Raw genomic sequence first — 19,113 nt, 5'->3', positions numbered from 1 at the left:
GCGTTCTGTTATTTTTGTAGTTTATTCAATAAGTAATTGTTTTATTAAGACAAAAACTTTTTTAATATAAAATTAAATTTTGAATATAATTGTTATTCTTATCTTGGGTATTTTTTAAACTATTATTATTAAATCAATCGCTAGAAAAAAAGTTTAGTACATATTCTAAGTGCATAAGTGCTTCCATATTTAGTTCTTTTTAGAGCAACAATTTATCTACCCTAAATAAAAAACATAACAATTTAGAAAAAATAAAAAAAAATATCACTTAATTCATAAAAACTAATATTTTAATTTAAGACACAACTCTATGTATAAACTAATGATGAAAATAGAACAATATCATTGAGAATGTTTGTAATTTTATAATTATTGTAAATAAATAAACAATGATCATATAATAAATATAAGTATTTATCTTGATAAATTAACAATAATTTTAATGTGATGTAAATTAACAAATTTGATCATTTAAGTCAATAATAGTCTTTATGTGTGACTTCGGAGCACACTTTAAAATGCAACCAAACAAGCTTGGTGATCTTAATATACATTATATATGAATATAATATACATATAATTTGTAATCATAATTAAATTAAATAGATTAAGTAAACTTAATAAGTGTTTGTGTGTAGCATTTGTGTGATCATTAAGGTCAAGCATTTGATTTAAGCTTTGAGGCCAATTTCTTCAACAAGCTTATCGACAATTTCAATATATTTTGTTTTAGCCTCATCATTGCTTATGCCCTTTTTTGAGTTCCATGCTTCCCATTTGGCCTTTGCTTTGAAGTCCAAAAACCCAGGTTTAGCTATGTAAAATAAAAATAACTGTTACATCAATGCACATAATATATTGTATTACATAATTATATCCTCTTATTACCAGTATTTACATCACCGACAGTTGCTTGCTTGTAGTAAGCATAGAGCTCCAACAAACTGGTGTCACTGGGAGTATTTTTCAAGTTTTTCACCTTATCAACTGCTTCTTCGAAAGACTGCAAACACAACATATTATAAATGTGCACGTAAGTCAGACATTATGATTCTTGGATTTTAGAGTTGTGTCACACTTATTGACACAAACCATTTCACAAGTGGTTGTGTACACATACTCAAAAACGAGGGCATGATCATTCGCTTTGCAAACGTAATCGGGGTTGGCCAAGCCGTGTATGCAGTGCATTTTCACTGTACGGAAATTTCAAACGTATAATTAGGAGCGGCATTTCAAGCTTGGATGTTATTATGGAAAATGTCCAAAATGCCTAGGGCCGGCCATGGATGTAAACAATGGCAAATCTATGGTAAAACTTTGGAGATTTAGCAACAGCCGAAAATCAACAGGTAAAAATTGACGCTTGTAAACAAAAGACCTTACAAACACGTTGTTTTTATATTATACATTAATCGATACTATAGTAATATTATGGTTGCAAAATAAAAGAATATTACTACCTATGGTTTAATGCGGTCTATCGTAAATAGTACTTACCATGGTGCGTGTTTCTGAGATCGGATCGAAGTGAGCGATGGCGCGAAAGTGTGCACGTCAGCAAAACGTCGAACGAGGTACAAATCTGTGGAGACTGCGAGAGGACGAGCGAAGAGTTTAAACGTCGGCCAACGAGTGTTGAGTAAACGAGCGAATGTGTGATGACGCGAGTGCGAACGTGTTTGCCGTTTGGACTGTTTAGTGATAACGGGTTGATAACGGTCGCAGTACGATCGGTGGCGGCGGTGGCGGCGGCATCGTACGGTCGTTTATACAGAGTGAATATCATTATAATATTATTGCGTGTATAATACGTGTACGGGTTATTAAATTTGTGGAGTGGTGGTCGGCGACGCTGTGTTCTGACATTGGAACGAGAAAGGTCACACGCAGACGCTGGTTTGAACTCATTGGTAACAATATTATTTAGGTATTAGATGGTTGACCGGATAGGATGATAATATAATATTTAAACATCAGTAAGTTGCACACACCACGTTCTACGACGTGTGCACGTCGATTTGACATTATTTCAATATCATTTACACAATAATTTTTTGCGATTCGTTCACTTTCATCAATTTACCTGTTGTCGTAGTTTCATCTACACCGAAAAATATAATAAATAATAATACCTACTCGTATATTAATAATTACATACTACTTACTAGGTACCTATATAGATGTTGATGATCATAGATTCTACTTCTATATAGACATATAGTGCAATGTATACCATGGTATATAGAAAGATTTAAGATTTGACATGTTCACCAATATTATTCAAGTACCATATTATTATACATTTTGGACGTGTCATATTTTCGAAAAACATTTGTTTAACTGTTCCGGGAAAAATTAATTAAATCGAAAAACCTCTGAACAATTGGTTGAATAAAATATGAAATTAGGTTTAGGTACCAGTAGAGTATATTATATAATAATGTAAATAACCATATGTTGATCAACAAACAAGATAACTATCTGCCAAATAGGAAATCCGGTGTAAAAATATATAGTTTTAAATCATATTCAATTTTTTTTTAGACCATGGCATGATTTAAATAAATCTAGTTATTCGAGCTTAAATAAAATATGTTGTATACAAATATTTAACTATGAAAAAAATGATATTTTGAATGATACGTTGAATTTTGGACGGTAGGTCGTAGCCTACCACAAGCCAGTAGCGTATACATACGTTTTGTTTAAGGAGTTTGATGAACTGATGAGTAAAGAAAAGTAGAAAAGCCTAACCTTTATTTTAAAATCAATGTCATTAGTACATGAAGGATAATTTTAGGTGAAACTGCTCAGTCAAGTTACGCAGAGACCCAATTTACACCAAGTCTTGAGCTATCAATAATAATCTACATTTAGTATTTTTAGTCAGATCCAATCTACAACATCAACTCTAGACTTCACAATTATCACTTTAATTCTACGGCCTGTATTTATAGGTATTTAAACTATTAATTTAATATTTCATCATTAACTAAATATTTATTTTATGAAACTGAAAATGTTTTAATAATATTGTACTAACAATATAGCCGCAACAAATTGCTTTACTAAGTCACCGCCATTCAAATATTTGAAAAGGAGCTTTAAGCGGTTACGACAGTTACTGGTATATAAAATTATGTAACCATTTATATAAAATCTAAAAAAATTTAAAACTACAATATGGAAAATCGTCATGAATTTGAGTAAAATGAAATCAACCATGAAAAAATAATTAAAAAATTAACCTCATCAATTTTAATTTTAACTTATTTAAAACAATCTTGACGTGTTAAATTTAAACATAAAAAAATTGTGTCAATATACATTTTATTAAAATTGCAATATTGTATTTGGGTACCGTTGAATTCTGTTACATCAATATCAAAGTTTAGTATGACCTGTATGGCTGTATAACACGCATAACTCTTATAATAATAATTTTGATTATTGATGAATAAGTATAATATTGACAAAAGGTGTGATTTTTAATATCCTTTATAATTTACATACATGATCGAGTGATTTATACTTCCAATATGAATATTGATAAAACAATATGATATATTGTATTTAAAATGGTGTTATTCTATCGATAATGTATTGATTATACGATCAAAAATCATGTGTTTGATTTAAATGCAGTTTCAAAAATAAACCTGCTTATTAAAATCAGTTGAAATTTATCAGAATATAAGTACAGAATAAGATCAACGACGTTTGTGTAAGTCAGAGTTTCACTTATAGCGGTGTAATGGAGATTCCGTAATCCATCACAGAATAGACCGAAAAAACGAATACTTTAAGTCTATAAAGTATTAATCCGTGGATGATAGTGTCAATCGTGCAATATTAAAAAATGAAAATGTAGTAAGGTAAGTCTAAACCACATGATCATATTATTAAAAACATTATATTTATTTTATAAATAACATATTTTTTTACGAACTTACATAAATAAAAAATAAATTATTTTATTAGTTTTATTAAAATGATCTATTTATTGATTGTCGGTGAATTAAGTGTCGGACATTGCAAATAATATTATTATCTACAGTTGTATAATATTATAATCATGGTTTCGGTGAACTGAGATATCACAACCTATAATGTTATTGTTTTTTTAAATTTTTATTTCATTACTGTGATGATGCATCACACTACCTATATCTCAGTATTAATAACATTAAAAGGAAAAATCATTAGGTACTATTAAAAGGTTAAGTTTTCTTAATAAAACAAATATGAAAATGCAAATATTAAAATGTCTGCACTAGATTTAAATAATAAATATTAAATAATTTAGTATTGTTGATAAAACGTTGGTATACTTCAGTAAATTGGTAAATATTATTAAAAATGCTTATTTAAAAATAAATAAATTACTAAAATTGAATACGCACATCGTCGAGTATTATTAATCGGGTTTATTCTACTTTGTAATATGTCAATAATACCTTTACCTATAACCATAATAAAATTTAAATCTGAATTAAATAATATTTATTCCACGGCTTGGATTATAATTTAAATTAAAATGTTTTCATAAACTGTTTTGTTTAAATACCTAACTAATAAGTAAAATGTGTACATTGTACCTATTACCTGCGTCCTACGCTTACTTTTTAAAAAATATGCATTTTTTTACGTCAAGTTACAGATAAAAAAAATTGATTAAACTCACCTATAGCCTATAGGCTATATCGCTTTATGTAAACTATACATCTATAAGTTAATTTATAAATTAATGTTAGTATCATCATATTGGGATTAGGTATATTTAATGTTAACGTACTATAATAGTTACCAGCTGATATGGCACTTTGTCAGATATACGCGCTGTATGCGAAAGTATTAAAAAAATAATTAACAAATAAAAACATTAGGTACAGCTGTATATTAGTATTGTTTTATCTATATTTTACGATATATGCGTATATTGAAAATTGGTTATTAATATGGTATATTATTTTGTAAACGTATAAATATTCATAAAATCAATATAATATGAAAGATTGCACAATGGTGAGAAAATCAATTTCTGTATATATTTTTTTAATTATACTACTATGACTACTATAGGGAGTGATTAAATTTGCAATTATTGGTGTTTAGTCAAAAATCGAGAAAGTAGTAGGTATACGTACTGCATACAGTCGGCTACAGATAATAATTGCGAAGCTGTGCGTGAATGGAAATAACTGTATGATTATGATATTGACAGGGCTGGGAAAAAGCCATAAACGGTTGATTATCAAAATCCTAGACTACTATTATATTAAAGATTTCCAAAATCCTATAAAAAGCACACTTCCGAAATATCCAAAAATGTGTTATATTCAACTTTATATTTTTAATACTGTTGTTTTGAAATAGAATTATACCTCCACATTAGTATGTTTTTTATATAAATAAAAAAAAATTCAAAATCTGCAAAATCTGCTTGTGAATTTACGTGTCTTACAATTCTAATCGTATTTAAATAGTATTACGCACAAATACGTGAATTATGTTAAAAATTTAAGGCTGAACCGTTAGATCGAATGGACGATAAGGGATGGTGTGTGATGGTTAAGCGGATTTGCTGTAACTTCAACGGTTGAAAGAACAACATTTTTTCATAATTTATAAATCATAATATTGTATCATATAATTATAATATTAAAATAGGCAGTTCATGTGACATACCTGTAACCTGTATAACAATAGTTACTTTTCAACTGAACAGTGCATTGTTGTACACGCACATTTGTTATTCCGTGCACCACACAATTATACATAAAAATACATATAATGTGTATGCTATTTAATTATATTTAATCTTATAAATTTACGTTATTTATTCGTATATTATATCACTAGACAGCATCAAATATAACATTCCTGCATAGCAGAATCAACAATTTCTACTATTATACTATTAGTACTATTACGTTTCACAGCATAATATATTTGACGAAACACGTTTTATATTTCAACAATAATAAGAGTAACCACTTACCAATATAATTTACATAACACAGCAATTAGGGTCGCTAAGTGAGTGCATGACAACAATTTATACTAATAATAACGTTACCTACATGGCTACATAGGATCTGATTGATCGCATTAATAATGACAATTATTATAAACTTATGATATCATCATAATATGTAACAGATTCACGTATACTATAGTACGATGCACTGTACGTCTGAAACCTTATTAGTTATTTTAATACTATATATATATATATAATATTGCACTGTAATTGGAAGACAAGAAGACACAGATCTAAAACCGTTAATTCAATACCAAGGTAGTGGACTAGTGTGTTTTAGTATTTTAAGCCACAGCCTGGTTCTGCTTAATATTAACTCAATTAAATGTGTTACAATAATGTCAGTCTTAAAAAAATACTAGACGATGATCCTCGTGTATCCTCATATTCCAATGTAATTATAAAACTAAGCAATATAATGGAACAAAAAATAAGACTCAATAAGTACCTTGGTGTTTTCTAGTCGAATCACTTATTACCTGGAAAATCCAAAGCAACAAAAAATTCACTCAAGGCAATATCAAAATGAAAAATCTCTACCCATTAGTAAACTAGAAATCAACACTACAAATAAAATCTTTTCTCTAAAAGTCTAAACTACCTAAATAATATATCTACGATTCACATATAGGTACTGTCACAAAACGTAATCTTATCGGAAGACTCTAAAAAGTATGCATTGCGCATAAATCCCTCAACGACAAATAATTACACAACAAAGCCTAGTATATTCTAAAGTTAAAAATGTTTATTTTTAATTAAATTAATACTTAATATAACATTATAGTAAATCTATACAATAGTGCCAACTGCCAAGGTGTATTGATAGTGCATTTGCATTGTGGTAATTCATAAGAGTTAAATAATTAAACAGAATAGAGACAAATAAATTCCAATCATTTTAATTAAGTGTTAACATTTTTCAAACTTGTAGTAATATGTTATATTTTGAAATATTAAAAAAAAAATGTTCTATAGCATTTTACTTGACTAAGGAATGTACTTCCAAGTTAATTGGACAGTCACAGTTATATCACTTTAATAATATAGTTCATTCTTACTGTCAACTGAGCTTTACACCAGTTCTTTCCATTAAAATCGATATTTCCATTTTCCGCTGCGAAAAATTTCATTTTTAGATTTTGGTTACCCCTGTTATTGCAAGAATTAATATATTACATAGATAATATTTTCAATATCTGTTCCTTTTCCTCATTAACCTCATTAATAGGAAATATAAGATTACGTAATACGTTAGCAATACATGTGAGTATGTCGCATTTAAGATAAAGTGTTGTTATGATTTTACAAATATTATAATATTTATTGCTACTACTTTATTATTTTATCAAATTTCCACATAAAATATATGGACGTTTTATATGTGAATGAAAAATAAATTATTTCAGGAACGCTCTGAGTGTACGTACGACCCGGTACAGGTTGCTAGCTCCAGCTCCCGGATGGTTTAACAGCCGGGTATATGTAAAGTAACGGGCGTCACTGTTTTCGGCCAAAATGTACCCTTCCGTTTTCGGCCAGTGTCACTTTTCGGCCAACATTTACCCTACTCTTTTCGGCCACTGTCACTTCTTTTCGGCCAAAACTTAACGTTTACTTTTCGGCCAAGACAGTTTTCTTTAAAATTTACAATTTTAACAACTTATGAGTTATGATTGTATCAAAAAAAATGATTAAAAAAAAAAAAAAAAAAATATTACATAATACTTTGTGAAAAAATAATAAAATAAAATTTTATAATATAATACATCAGTCGAATAAAAATATAATAATAATTAAATATGCACAAAAATTAATTTTTATTTAACAAATGTAATAATTTGTTCAGTTGTTAAAATTGTAAATTTTAAAGAAAACTGTGCTGGCCGAAAATGAACAGTGGCCGAAAAGTAAACGGTAAGTTTTGGCCGAAAAGGGAAGGGTACATTTTGGTCGAAAAGGGGCCGCCCATAATAACAAATCTAAAATCCTTACCACACAAAAAAAAAACGTGTGCCAAACAATCATACCCTCACTTACAGTTGAAAAACTTACTAAAAATAACCACCTAATAGTCTATGTGACTGCGAGTTAATAAAGTAAAAAAAAATAAATTTTTATTTATTTTATATGAATGTATATAATATGTTGATATACCTATATATACACTTTTGTAATAGCTGTTAACTAATAATATGATGATCAGATACTCTTTATTTATTATATTAGCAATAGGGGTTACCAAAATTTAAAAAAACCATTTATTGTGGCTGAAAATTTAAATATTATATAATATTATTATACTAGTGGACAGCGGTAAACGGTGGAAAACGGAAAGGTCGATTTTAGCGGAAAAGTGGAGCACTGGAGCTCCTTGTCACTGTGTTAGTGTCTATAGTTCTATACTGACACGTTGATAACACCTGGCTAATGCCCCATTTTTCACCATCATACGTATATAATTTATAAAATAACATTTTATTATTACCTAACTACGTAAACGTATGTAGGTAAATGTTTGAGGTCATAAATATAGTTAATTAACATGTGGTTTGTGATTTAATCAGGCTATTTTATGCATGTGTGAAACGGGTTTGGGGTTTTCATATATAATAGGTACCTACAACTAAAAACTAGAATTTTAAGTACAAGTAAAATTTATTTAATATTTTTAGTTATATATAATATATATTAAACTAGTGTAAAGATACAAATATTCCAGTATTCCACACAAGTAAGGTGTACTTCTACTTTGTCTTCAAAATGTTTTGATGCAAAATATATTCTACCAGAAATTAGATCGTAAAATATTTACCCAAGATCCAACCTATAATATTATTTTAATAATTATTCTAGTTACATATGTCTAGCTATCTTTAACAACAAGAAAACTATATTTACCTACATCAAGAAGCAAGAGTCCAAAAACAAGAAAAAATCTATTAAAGTCTTTTATGTATGGAGCATCGCCCTATACGGGTGTGAAGCCTGGACAATAACAATGAAAGAAAGAAGACTTGAGGCGTTTGAAATGTGGTGCTATAGAAGGATGCTAAGGATAAGTTAGATGGACAGAGTAGCCAATGTGAAAGTACTGGAAAGAATATCAGATGGAAAGTTACTTTGGAATAGCATAGTCAGAAGACGGAACAAATGGATAAGTCATATCATGAGACACGAAGGATTGTTAAAATTGACTATAAAGGGAAAAAACCGTAGGGGTAGACCAAGATTAGAATTCATTCAACACATAATAAAAGACCAAGGATGTGAGTTATATGTGAAAATGGAATGGAAGGCGGATAAGAGTGAAGAATGGAAGATGGCTGCAAACCAATCTACGGATTGAAACCATAGAGAGAGAGTTTAGCCGTCTAAGATCGTGCAAGGAGAAGATTTCTAAAAAATAAAACATGTTTATATAACATTTCAAGTGTCTGAAATCTGAATTTCTAGTTCCTTCTTATTAACTATGTAAAAGTTGGTTTAACTGTCACATACTTCATGTTTAGAGTGTTTAGACAGTATAAAATACTAGGAGAATAAAAAAACTTAACTAATGAGTCATTCAGACATTATTTGTCAATATTAATAATAAGAAAAATTCGAGCATCCACGTCATGAGTCGATAAAATATATTGTACCTTATATAGGAATCTGCAGAGCTTATTTATATACAACTATTTATACAGAACTGGGTATAAGATAACAAAAAATATCTCACGAACATATTAAGTTACATTTGTTTCAGTATAAACATTCTTCATATTAAATACCAAAAACCTTAGAATTAGAGCTATTTATATGTTTAAAGATTTATAAAAATAGATCATAATGGTTATACATTAAATTGATCAATTATAAATATTTATAATACACTGGTTTAATGATCAAACAAAATATAATAATAATATATATTTATGTATATACTCACTTTTTTGTTCAGAATTCTCATAAGTCATAGATTAATCTAAATACTTAATTTGTATACATTTAATACTAAACATTATAATTATAACTATTCTAAATCAAAATTTAACAAACATGTTAATGTATAATTTGAATTTTGAAGTACATAGTAGTAACATAACGTTTTATATTCTGAGCGTAGCGAGGAATGTATTGATTTTACCATGATGTGTGTTTTTTGTTTTGGGACAGTAAAAGTGCTTCGATTTTTGACTTCAGTACCTCGTTCGATCAGAAAGTGAATCTAATTGGTACTTTAGGGGTTCAAAAGTAAAAAAATTTTCTAAATAATCGGGAATAACAAACTAAAAATTAAGGAAAAAACGGGAAATTTTGCGCACAATCAGTTTTCGACAAAATCGATTTTGGTTTTTGATGTAACTTCAAAACAAATGACCATAGATATATGACATTTGAACAAATTTTTATATAATAATATTCTATCCACCATGCAATTTTCAAAAATTTTCGACTCAAGTTGAACTATTCATAAGTATTTGAAATTTTCGATCATTATTAGTTTTTTTTAAATTAATATCGATAAAAATTTATTTGTTTGGTAAAAAAATTTGAAAATTTAATACAAGGCTCTTAACATATTGTTACAATAGCAGTTGAAAAATAAAAGAAATTCATGGTCACAATTTTTTCTTATAGGCATTCAAATTTTGAATTTTGACAAAATACGTAAGAATCACAAAAATTCACAAATTATTTTAAGTTAGAAATTTATAAAAAATGTTCTTTTTAAATCTAAGATTTGAAAATTAAATACAAGGCTCCTAATATATTTTTACAATAGCAGTTAGTTGAAAAATAAAAGAAATGCATAGTCACAATTTTTTTTTACAAGCATTCAAATTTTAATTTTGACAACATCCGTAAAAATCACGGAAATTCACAAATTATTTTAAGCTAGAAATTCATAAAAATTTTCCTTTTTAAATCTAAGATTTAAAAATTTTTTTGAACATTTTTAATAATCTATAATATATCCTAGACAGATAAACCGTCTTCGCTCAGAATCGTTTTTCGTATACAATGATATAATATCATTGGATTCAAATTTAATTCCATCCATTACAGTAACCCACTTGTAACCTACTGTACAGCAGAGCGACATCTACAACTTACCTGCTTTTTTAAAATTTATTTTAGTATTATAGCTATATTATTTTTAATACTTAATAAATAGTCAAATACAAATAACAAGTAATATAAAATAAAAAATATAAAAGTTCACTTAAAAATGATCCTTCAAAATTTTAATAATGAAATCATTCTTTACCTACCTTTTGTATGAAGGATAGCATCGTGTTCTCTAAAGAAGAAAAGGTGGAGACTCGTTTGCGCACATTTTAATATATTTTTTTAATTTACGACAACTCGTTTGCGCACAAAATAGTAAAAAATGAAAACCAGCTTTTAGGTACAGTTTTGGGTGTACAGGGTGTCTTAAGCTGCCCAACACGATCAATATTATTGATATCAATGATCACCCGTTAAAAAAAATTGTAGTACCTTCAATACAGCCAATACATGGTCAATATTGATGGTGTATGGGCCGCTTTATAAGACAGGAGTAGTACCGTAATTTATTGTAATTTGACAAAACTGTGAATAATGTTTCTAAGGAAGCTATTCTAAAATAAATAGCTAAAACAACATTTTTAAACCCACCAGTCTATAACATCAGAATATGATGATACTGAAAGTCCTAAGCCTTTTAAAGGGCGAAGGAAAATATTGTTTGACTATAATAATTATTGTCCACTATCAGTGTTGACCAAATTGAAAATATGGAGGTACGCGCAGATTATGTACACCTTATACGTGGATACATTTCTTGGAAAAAAGGTTTGTATTTTTCGTAAATTGTGCGCAAATGAGTTATTTTTTTGTGCGCAAATGAGTTGTAAAAAAGGTAAATGTGCGCAAATGAGATATACCCATCCACTTAAAAGTTAAGTTTGTTAATCATTAGTTTTTAATATTGACTGTTGATGTTATTACATATTAAAAATGAAAATATAGAAATGAAAACATTTTATTTATTTAAATTATATTGATTTTTGAATACAAGTGAACAAATAAAGCAAAAAAAAAAAACAAAAACTTACAATAAATGGTAAATTATAAATGTATAAATATCTAAGTATATTTTTAGAAATCAATCCCTATATTTAGCAACGAGCTCTTCCATTTTTGCAATATATTTTTCTTGGCAGTCTTCTTTGGAAGTGCCTTTTAAATTGGTCCAAAACTCCCACTTTTTTTTGCCTTTCAAATCAAACATGCCGGGTTTACCTACAATATTAATAAAAATGTATTATATATTGTGTAAGACGTAAGGTATGACATATACGTATATATACATACATAAATAAATAAATCACATAATTTGACAAAGAATAAAACGTTTTACTTATTTTAGATTAATTTCGATTTTAATGGTCAGTTAGAATACAAATTATATTATAATAGTGTTTTATTTTCTAAGCATGCACACCTGATTTTGTATAGAGTTCATTTTTTTTTAAGTTGGAAAACATTTCGGAATATGAACATCTACTAATTATGAATATAGAATATTTTAATCTTAATTGGTTGCCAATCATGCAAAAATATGCACCCTTACTAGTTACTAAACACGAGTTAATTTTTCGTTTGTACGAGTTTCGTGAAATGTCAAAAGTCACATAAAGCGTAAACGAATGCATACTAATAACTATATAATAATAAGTATGATGAATAACAACGTTGTGCATTGGTAGCGGTCCCCATAGATTTTATTTAAATTAAGCATTTTGCTATACATATTTAAACGAGAAGTATTATATTGCAATATACAGTTGAAATCACTATAACGAGCATTGCTTAGAACGAGATAGGTATTGCTCACAACATGCAAAACGTCAGGTCCCAGCACGAGCTCATATTATGATTGATGTTAAAATAAACGTCTACAACGATTATGATTATTAAGAGTTATTGGCTATTGCGAGTAAAATAAAACGAATTTGATTACTACCTTTCGGTTACTACAAACAGTACCTGCAAGATAAGAACTTTTGGCTATTATTTGGGTCGACTTATCATTGACATACATTATCTTTAGTTGTGTTGATATGGATTATTTATCAATAATAAACATTATTCCTACAAATTCTGGTGTTTTCAAGTTAATACAAATTTCAAATACCGTCGGTTGTGTTGTTGTGTAAAGACGTTTTTCCATGTCACGTCGACAGTTTACGTTGTACGAAAAAATCGGAATAATCGGGCGTTTAGAAAATGGAGAGAAAAACAGCGTAATCGCAAAAGAATTTGACACCTCTTCGTCGAAAATTTCATATGGAAGACTCGGGATACGTTGGAAAATATGTTTCAAACAACGTCACTTAATGCAAAACAACTGTACACTGCACAGCATAAGGACCTTGAAGAAGCTGTTCTAGTATGGTTCAAACAACAAAGGTTATTGAATGTATTATAATAATTAAGATGAAATATTATGAAGGTCTGTTTTTTCATGATGCCGAAAATATAATTTACAGTTTTGTTTCAATTATAATATCCAATTCATTGATTTATAAATAATCCCTGTTGGACTGTTCCGAATTTATTACCCTAATATCTAATATTTTCTCCTCGCATATCTGATTACCCACTGCACAGTTTAACAACGCTTATGAAAGCTCTCGGGCTACTTACTATTTTTTTAGTCACCTTTAAAATTGTATTTAATATTTTTCCATATTCAAGTAAAATATTTCGAATAGTACAATAAATATACACTGATGTAGCTAGGATTTTATGGAACCCGACAGGCACGTATCCAGGGGGGGGGGGTGTCCATTGGATCTGGACTATATTTTGATTCAGAAATTGTATGTCCACGCATTATAAAAAACCAAAAACACAGAGATAATTATGATTGTAACACACCGGAAGAATACTATAGAACATCGATATTTGTACCATCGATAGACGGTTTCATTTTAAATTTGGAAAACCGTTTTAAACAAAACAATGTTGTTTTATCATCAATTGAAATCTTATTGCCAAAATTTGCCTTAAACGAAAATGTTTCAAAACTTCAAAATGTAAATATATTTTACGAAGATCGTATATCGGAAAAAGTGGTTTGTTCTGAATTTTTATTATGGTGTGAAAAATGGGTAAATGTAGAAAAAAAACCCACTGAAATGATGGATATTTTGGATGCATGTGATGCAAAGTTTTACCCAAACATACATTTCTTATTGAAAATCTTTGCAACACTATACCAGTTTCAACAACAGCAGTTGAACGCTCATTTTCAACACTAAAACGCTTAAAAACATTGCTTCGTAACAAAACTGGAAATGAGCGTTTAACGGGACTTGCTCTTCTGTCAATACATTGGGAAGTGTCTATCTTCTCTACAGACGAAGTGCTGGATGTAATGGCTCAAAAAAACGGAAAATTAATATTATAGACATCACTACATCAGTGGAAAATTTTAAATAATAATATTGAAATTAATAATATTTAAATGAATGATTCAGAAACTGTATCATACAATGTATCGAATCAAAGTTGCCAAGTGCTTAACCAAACAACAATAATTTATGATTATGAACGTCTTAAGAATACATTGAATATTTATAAGCCAAGTATATAGATACTATAAACAGGTATGTTGACGTTATTATTTTATTTTCAAGCTTCTTGACGGCTTTCTCAATCGATAGTAATTGCACTTAACATATTCTATAACGACAGTTCTATCTTAACCATCATATAGACATATTATAAAGACATTTAAATTTTCTCTGAATAAGCAATATACAACTCACACAACACACATTTATAATTTTAGATTCTGAGCGGAGCGAGGAATGTGTATTGATTTTACCATGATGTGTTTTTTTTTGTGTCTGTCATTTTGGGGCAGTAAAAGTGCTTCGATTTTCGACTTCAGTACCTCGTTCGATCAGAAAGTGAAGCTAGTTGGTACTTTGGGGGATCAAAAGTAAAATTTTTTTTATAAATAACCGGAATAAAATCTAAAAATTAAGGGAAAAGTGAGAAATTTTATACGCACAATCAGTTTTCGATTTTGGTTTTTGATAGGCACATGACATTTTCACAAAATATTTATATAAGTATATTCTATCCACCATGCAATTTTCAAAAAATTTAAGTTTTACTATTTATAGACATATGCAATTTTCATGAACATTTTTAATAATATATAATATATCCTAGACAGATAAACCGTCTCCGCTCAAAATCGTTTTTCGTATACAATGATATAATATCATTGGATTCAAATTTAATTACATTTATTACAGTAACCCACTTGTAACCTACTGTACAGCAGAGCGACATCCACGACTTAACCGCTTTTTTTTTCGTTTCTCCAATACTGAAATAGGTTTAAGTACATAATAATCCATATTGTACCGTGCGATAGAAATTTATTGTCATGTAATTATTCATATTTAATTTAATTTGCACTGTGTATATGCATTCGCATTATACTATTTTAATTTGTGATACTAAAAATATGTTCTACTCTACTTCTTCGTAATTTATTTTTCACGTTTGAGCATATATAAACAATAAAACAAAAATTAAATAATACACAAATACACAACTTCACATTGAACACACACACACATAATAATAATAAAATATAGTATATTGTACTAACTGGTGTCGTTGTCTCCGACCGTGGCTTGTTTGAAGAGGGCGTACAGTTCTAACAGTTCGACGTCAGTCGGTCTCTTCGTAAGAGTTTTCACTTCTTCGGTGGCCGCTTCGAAACGCTGTGAAAAAAAAAAATAACAATCATAACGAGATTTCGAGATGTACACACACGTACATACGTAACACCAAAATATATTGGATTAATAATAACAACAAACAATAATATCATACACCTATATATTATTTAGGTTTATACATCTTCCAGCCTGCAACGATAATAATATTATTATTGCCTGAACACGTTTTTTTTTCTTACCTCAAACGCACGAACACATATAATAATATTATTATTTTTATTATTGAACGTACATAGTGAACGTACAAAGTTATGTTATGTGATGATCAATAGGATTATACAGCATGTACGTTTTGTTTACGTTTTGCTATACTACACAAGTGCTGCACACGGAAGCGGAAGAAATCTCTCGGTTATAAGGCTGTAAATACGCGTATATGTATATCAGGTACACCACTTACAACATATTATATTATACTATTATAAAGGCAGACGCGATGTTTCTTCGTTACATATCATATACAGTTTATTATACGTACGCATAGGTATTATACCGAAAATAATTATTTTTATATTTCTCAGAGTTGTTGACCTCTGCAGGGGACTCTATATAATACAGGACGTAATATGTACTTGGAGGTATACGACTTCACGAACCCATCGTACACCGCTGTGTTATTGTTGAAAATATCATTATAAACATACACCAATATTTACTGTCTTATGTCTGTATATACGTTGATATAGGCACATCGACGTGTAAAAATAGACGTCTATAGTTATTGTGGTGACAGGTTTTTGACTTTTAGTCGGCAAAGATCTTTACACCAAATAACATATTTTGAAGCTATATCAATATAGATATGCACAGTCGTGGTAATAAGGTCATATACCTAATAATATTACATGACGTATACTTCACGTCCACGAAAACAGTTTTATTTGATCGTTTTGAAATCATTGTGATACGTTTTGCACGTTGATTCGCGTATTATAGCATGTCGTAGCATTTAAATTATTGTATATAACGTTCCGCGCGGTCTTTTTATTCTTCAAATAAATTATGACGTATTAGGACATTTATTATAGGTATACGCGTAATGCGTACACGTCAACGGTCTGCTGGATTTCAAAAACGTACCTACTGTAATTTTCTGGCTTTCGACAATTATTGCTATACTATTTTGTAACCCTGCGGTCCACAGTTCATATACCTATATATAGTGTTATATAAACGCGTGTTTCCACGATTCTCTGCTCAAAGAGAAAATAACAACAATTGTGATAAAATTTAGTAATGCACTAATGCATATGGTTATGAATGTTATGATGAAACAACGTATCTAATACCTAAACACCTAGGTAAAAAATATGTTATTTTAATATAATATCAAGTAAATGGACGTAACGTAACGCTAAGACTTTCACGAAATGAAACGTTAAAGATTAAAATTAAATCGGTAACTATTTAACAGTTTGGTTATTTACACTACCGACAAACTCAAGTTTAAATTTTATCCATTATAAACTTACAATTTATTCCATGTTGTACATTGTACTATATATTATTAATTTGTTATGCATTATTCGGTCATAGGTAAAACTGTAACTGACATTGATTGAAGTAAAAAAAAAAATGTTTTATGCAAAACATATAATAATTTGAATACATTATGTATAATACAAGTAGGGTTTACACCAGCGTTTTAATTTAAAAGTTTCAGTGGTTACAAAATGTTTGAAAACAGTTAGCTTCAAAAATAAAATATGGCGTATAATTAAAATCTCATTTGATTGTAAAATAAAATATTATCTTATAGAAATCGATAAGTGTACAGCCCACCAAGTGTTAACACACTTACACACAATCTTATATCGAAATGTTCACAAGATTGTTATCACCTCAATGTTAGTATAAATGTAATGTCATTATACCACACATTTACAAATGCATTCAAATTGTATAAAACCGATTAATAAAGATTGCATACTTTAAATACGTTGTATTAAAAATAATTGACATTATGGCGACGTATTGTTTAAACGTGTTGTACAATTATTATTTGAAATCTTTATTATAGTTATTAAAGCGTCGTTTAGAAAAAGGTAAACATATTATTTTAAATTACAAATTTGAAAATTGAAAATGAACGAGCAAACTTTTTTTTCCAAATCACCGATGACAAGAATGATATTATATTTCAATATCAATATTAATAATGTGTCGACTGACTATACATTAAAACATACGTTATAATGTTCTAATATTTTATAGTTACAGCGGTGGTGTACCCATAAATAAAAACTCGAGATATTAATATATTATGGACCTTCATCATCAAGGCATAGTGAATTACATAGAATTTTACGAAGAGTTAATTTAATTGATGTGAAATTGCTTGATGCAGTATAATTAATAATAATATTAGAGAGAGTTAAGTCGTTTCTCGTTCACGGTGTGTAAAAAAATCTTTGATTACTAAAAAAAATTATAATAATTTAATTGTTGGTGCATACGATGGGAAAACGATTATATTATATACGAAAAAATTTTATATTATAACGCGTGCCGTTAATTATTAACTTGGTTTTAAAAATAATACTTTAGACAACAAAATTAATAAAATGACAATTATTTTTCAACACGCAATGTTATTGTATTATTTATCGTTAAAATTAGGTATTTACCTCTTGTAATGTGGCCATGATAATTTAGTGATATTGAATTGTTGTAGAAATAATGCTCTATATTTGAATGGAAGTACGGACGAAAACGCACTACGTCAAGCTTCTAAGATCTACTGGTCGGTCGATCGTTACAGACTGAAATGAAAACTGGTTTGGAAATGAAATTGTTTTTACCCGTACTACTTAGTTTACTATTGTCTACACTAGTACATGGTACCTATAAGTACACACGCACCGGCAACCGTGGGTAGCGTTTGAGTAAGTACGTCATGACCTGAGCATTATGTTAAAATAACAACGAAATATTAAATGCATACAATAAAAACTGCGTAAAGACTCATTAATTATACATATCATATACAGTACATGTTCATAAAAGTTACAGTAAAATAAATAAAATAAAATAAAATCTGCAATACTGGTCAAAGAATTTTTATAAATTTTAATACCGGATAATCAAAAATGTTCTATTTTAATCACATTTTAGTACTTTAAATGTATTTTTTAATTGTAGACACGATGACTTATAATATGCAGACATACTTATTATATTTATTATATACCTGTAAAAACTATAAATGGAAAGAATTTCTGAGGAAAATATTATCCATGTAAATAAACCATTTTAAATATATTT

General features: G+C 28.6%; 2 protein-coding genes across 3 annotated transcripts; both read right to left on the bottom strand.

Annotated features, from left to right (window-relative positions):
* Positions 1-345: 345 nt before the first annotated feature.
* On the bottom strand, positions 346-1,695 carry Acbp1 (Acyl-CoA binding protein 1). 2 transcript variants are annotated; one of them, XM_015514831.2, is made up of 3 exons: positions 1,501-1,695; positions 889-1,003; positions 346-814 (listed from the first exon to the last, which is right to left on the bottom strand). In XM_015514831.2, the coding sequence occupies exons 1-3, from the start codon at positions 1,501-1,503 to the stop codon at positions 672-674; spliced, it is 261 nt and encodes an 86-aa protein (XP_015370317.1). In that variant the 5' UTR covers positions 1,504-1,695; the 3' UTR covers positions 346-671. The 2 variants fall into 2 exon arrangements, with proteins under 2 accessions (XP_015370317.1, XP_015370316.1); XM_015514830.2 differs by lacking the exon at positions 1,501-1,695 and having other exon boundaries at positions 889-1,033.
* A 10,351-nt stretch (positions 1,696-12,046) lies between these two features.
* On the bottom strand, positions 12,047-18,691 carry LOC149058955 (acyl-CoA-binding protein homolog). The gene is made up of 3 exons (XM_089219774.1): positions 18,477-18,691; positions 15,717-15,831; positions 12,047-12,322 (listed from the first exon to the last, which is right to left on the bottom strand). The coding sequence occupies exons 1-3, from the start codon at positions 18,492-18,494 to the stop codon at positions 12,186-12,188; spliced, it is 270 nt and encodes an 89-aa protein (XP_089075900.1). The 5' UTR covers positions 18,495-18,691; the 3' UTR covers positions 12,047-12,185.
* Between the last annotated feature and the right edge of the window lie 422 nt (positions 18,692-19,113).

The sequence above is a fragment of the Diuraphis noxia genome, unplaced genomic scaffold (genome assembly GCF_037042655.1).
Source record: "Diuraphis noxia isolate RWA-SAM2 unplaced genomic scaffold, SU_Dnox_SAM2 contig0002, whole genome shotgun sequence".
Taxonomy (NCBI): Eukaryota; Metazoa; Arthropoda; class Insecta; order Hemiptera; family Aphididae; genus Diuraphis; species Diuraphis noxia.
Note: the sequence above shows the minus strand (reverse complement) of the source record. Positions and strands in the feature narration are given on the sequence as shown.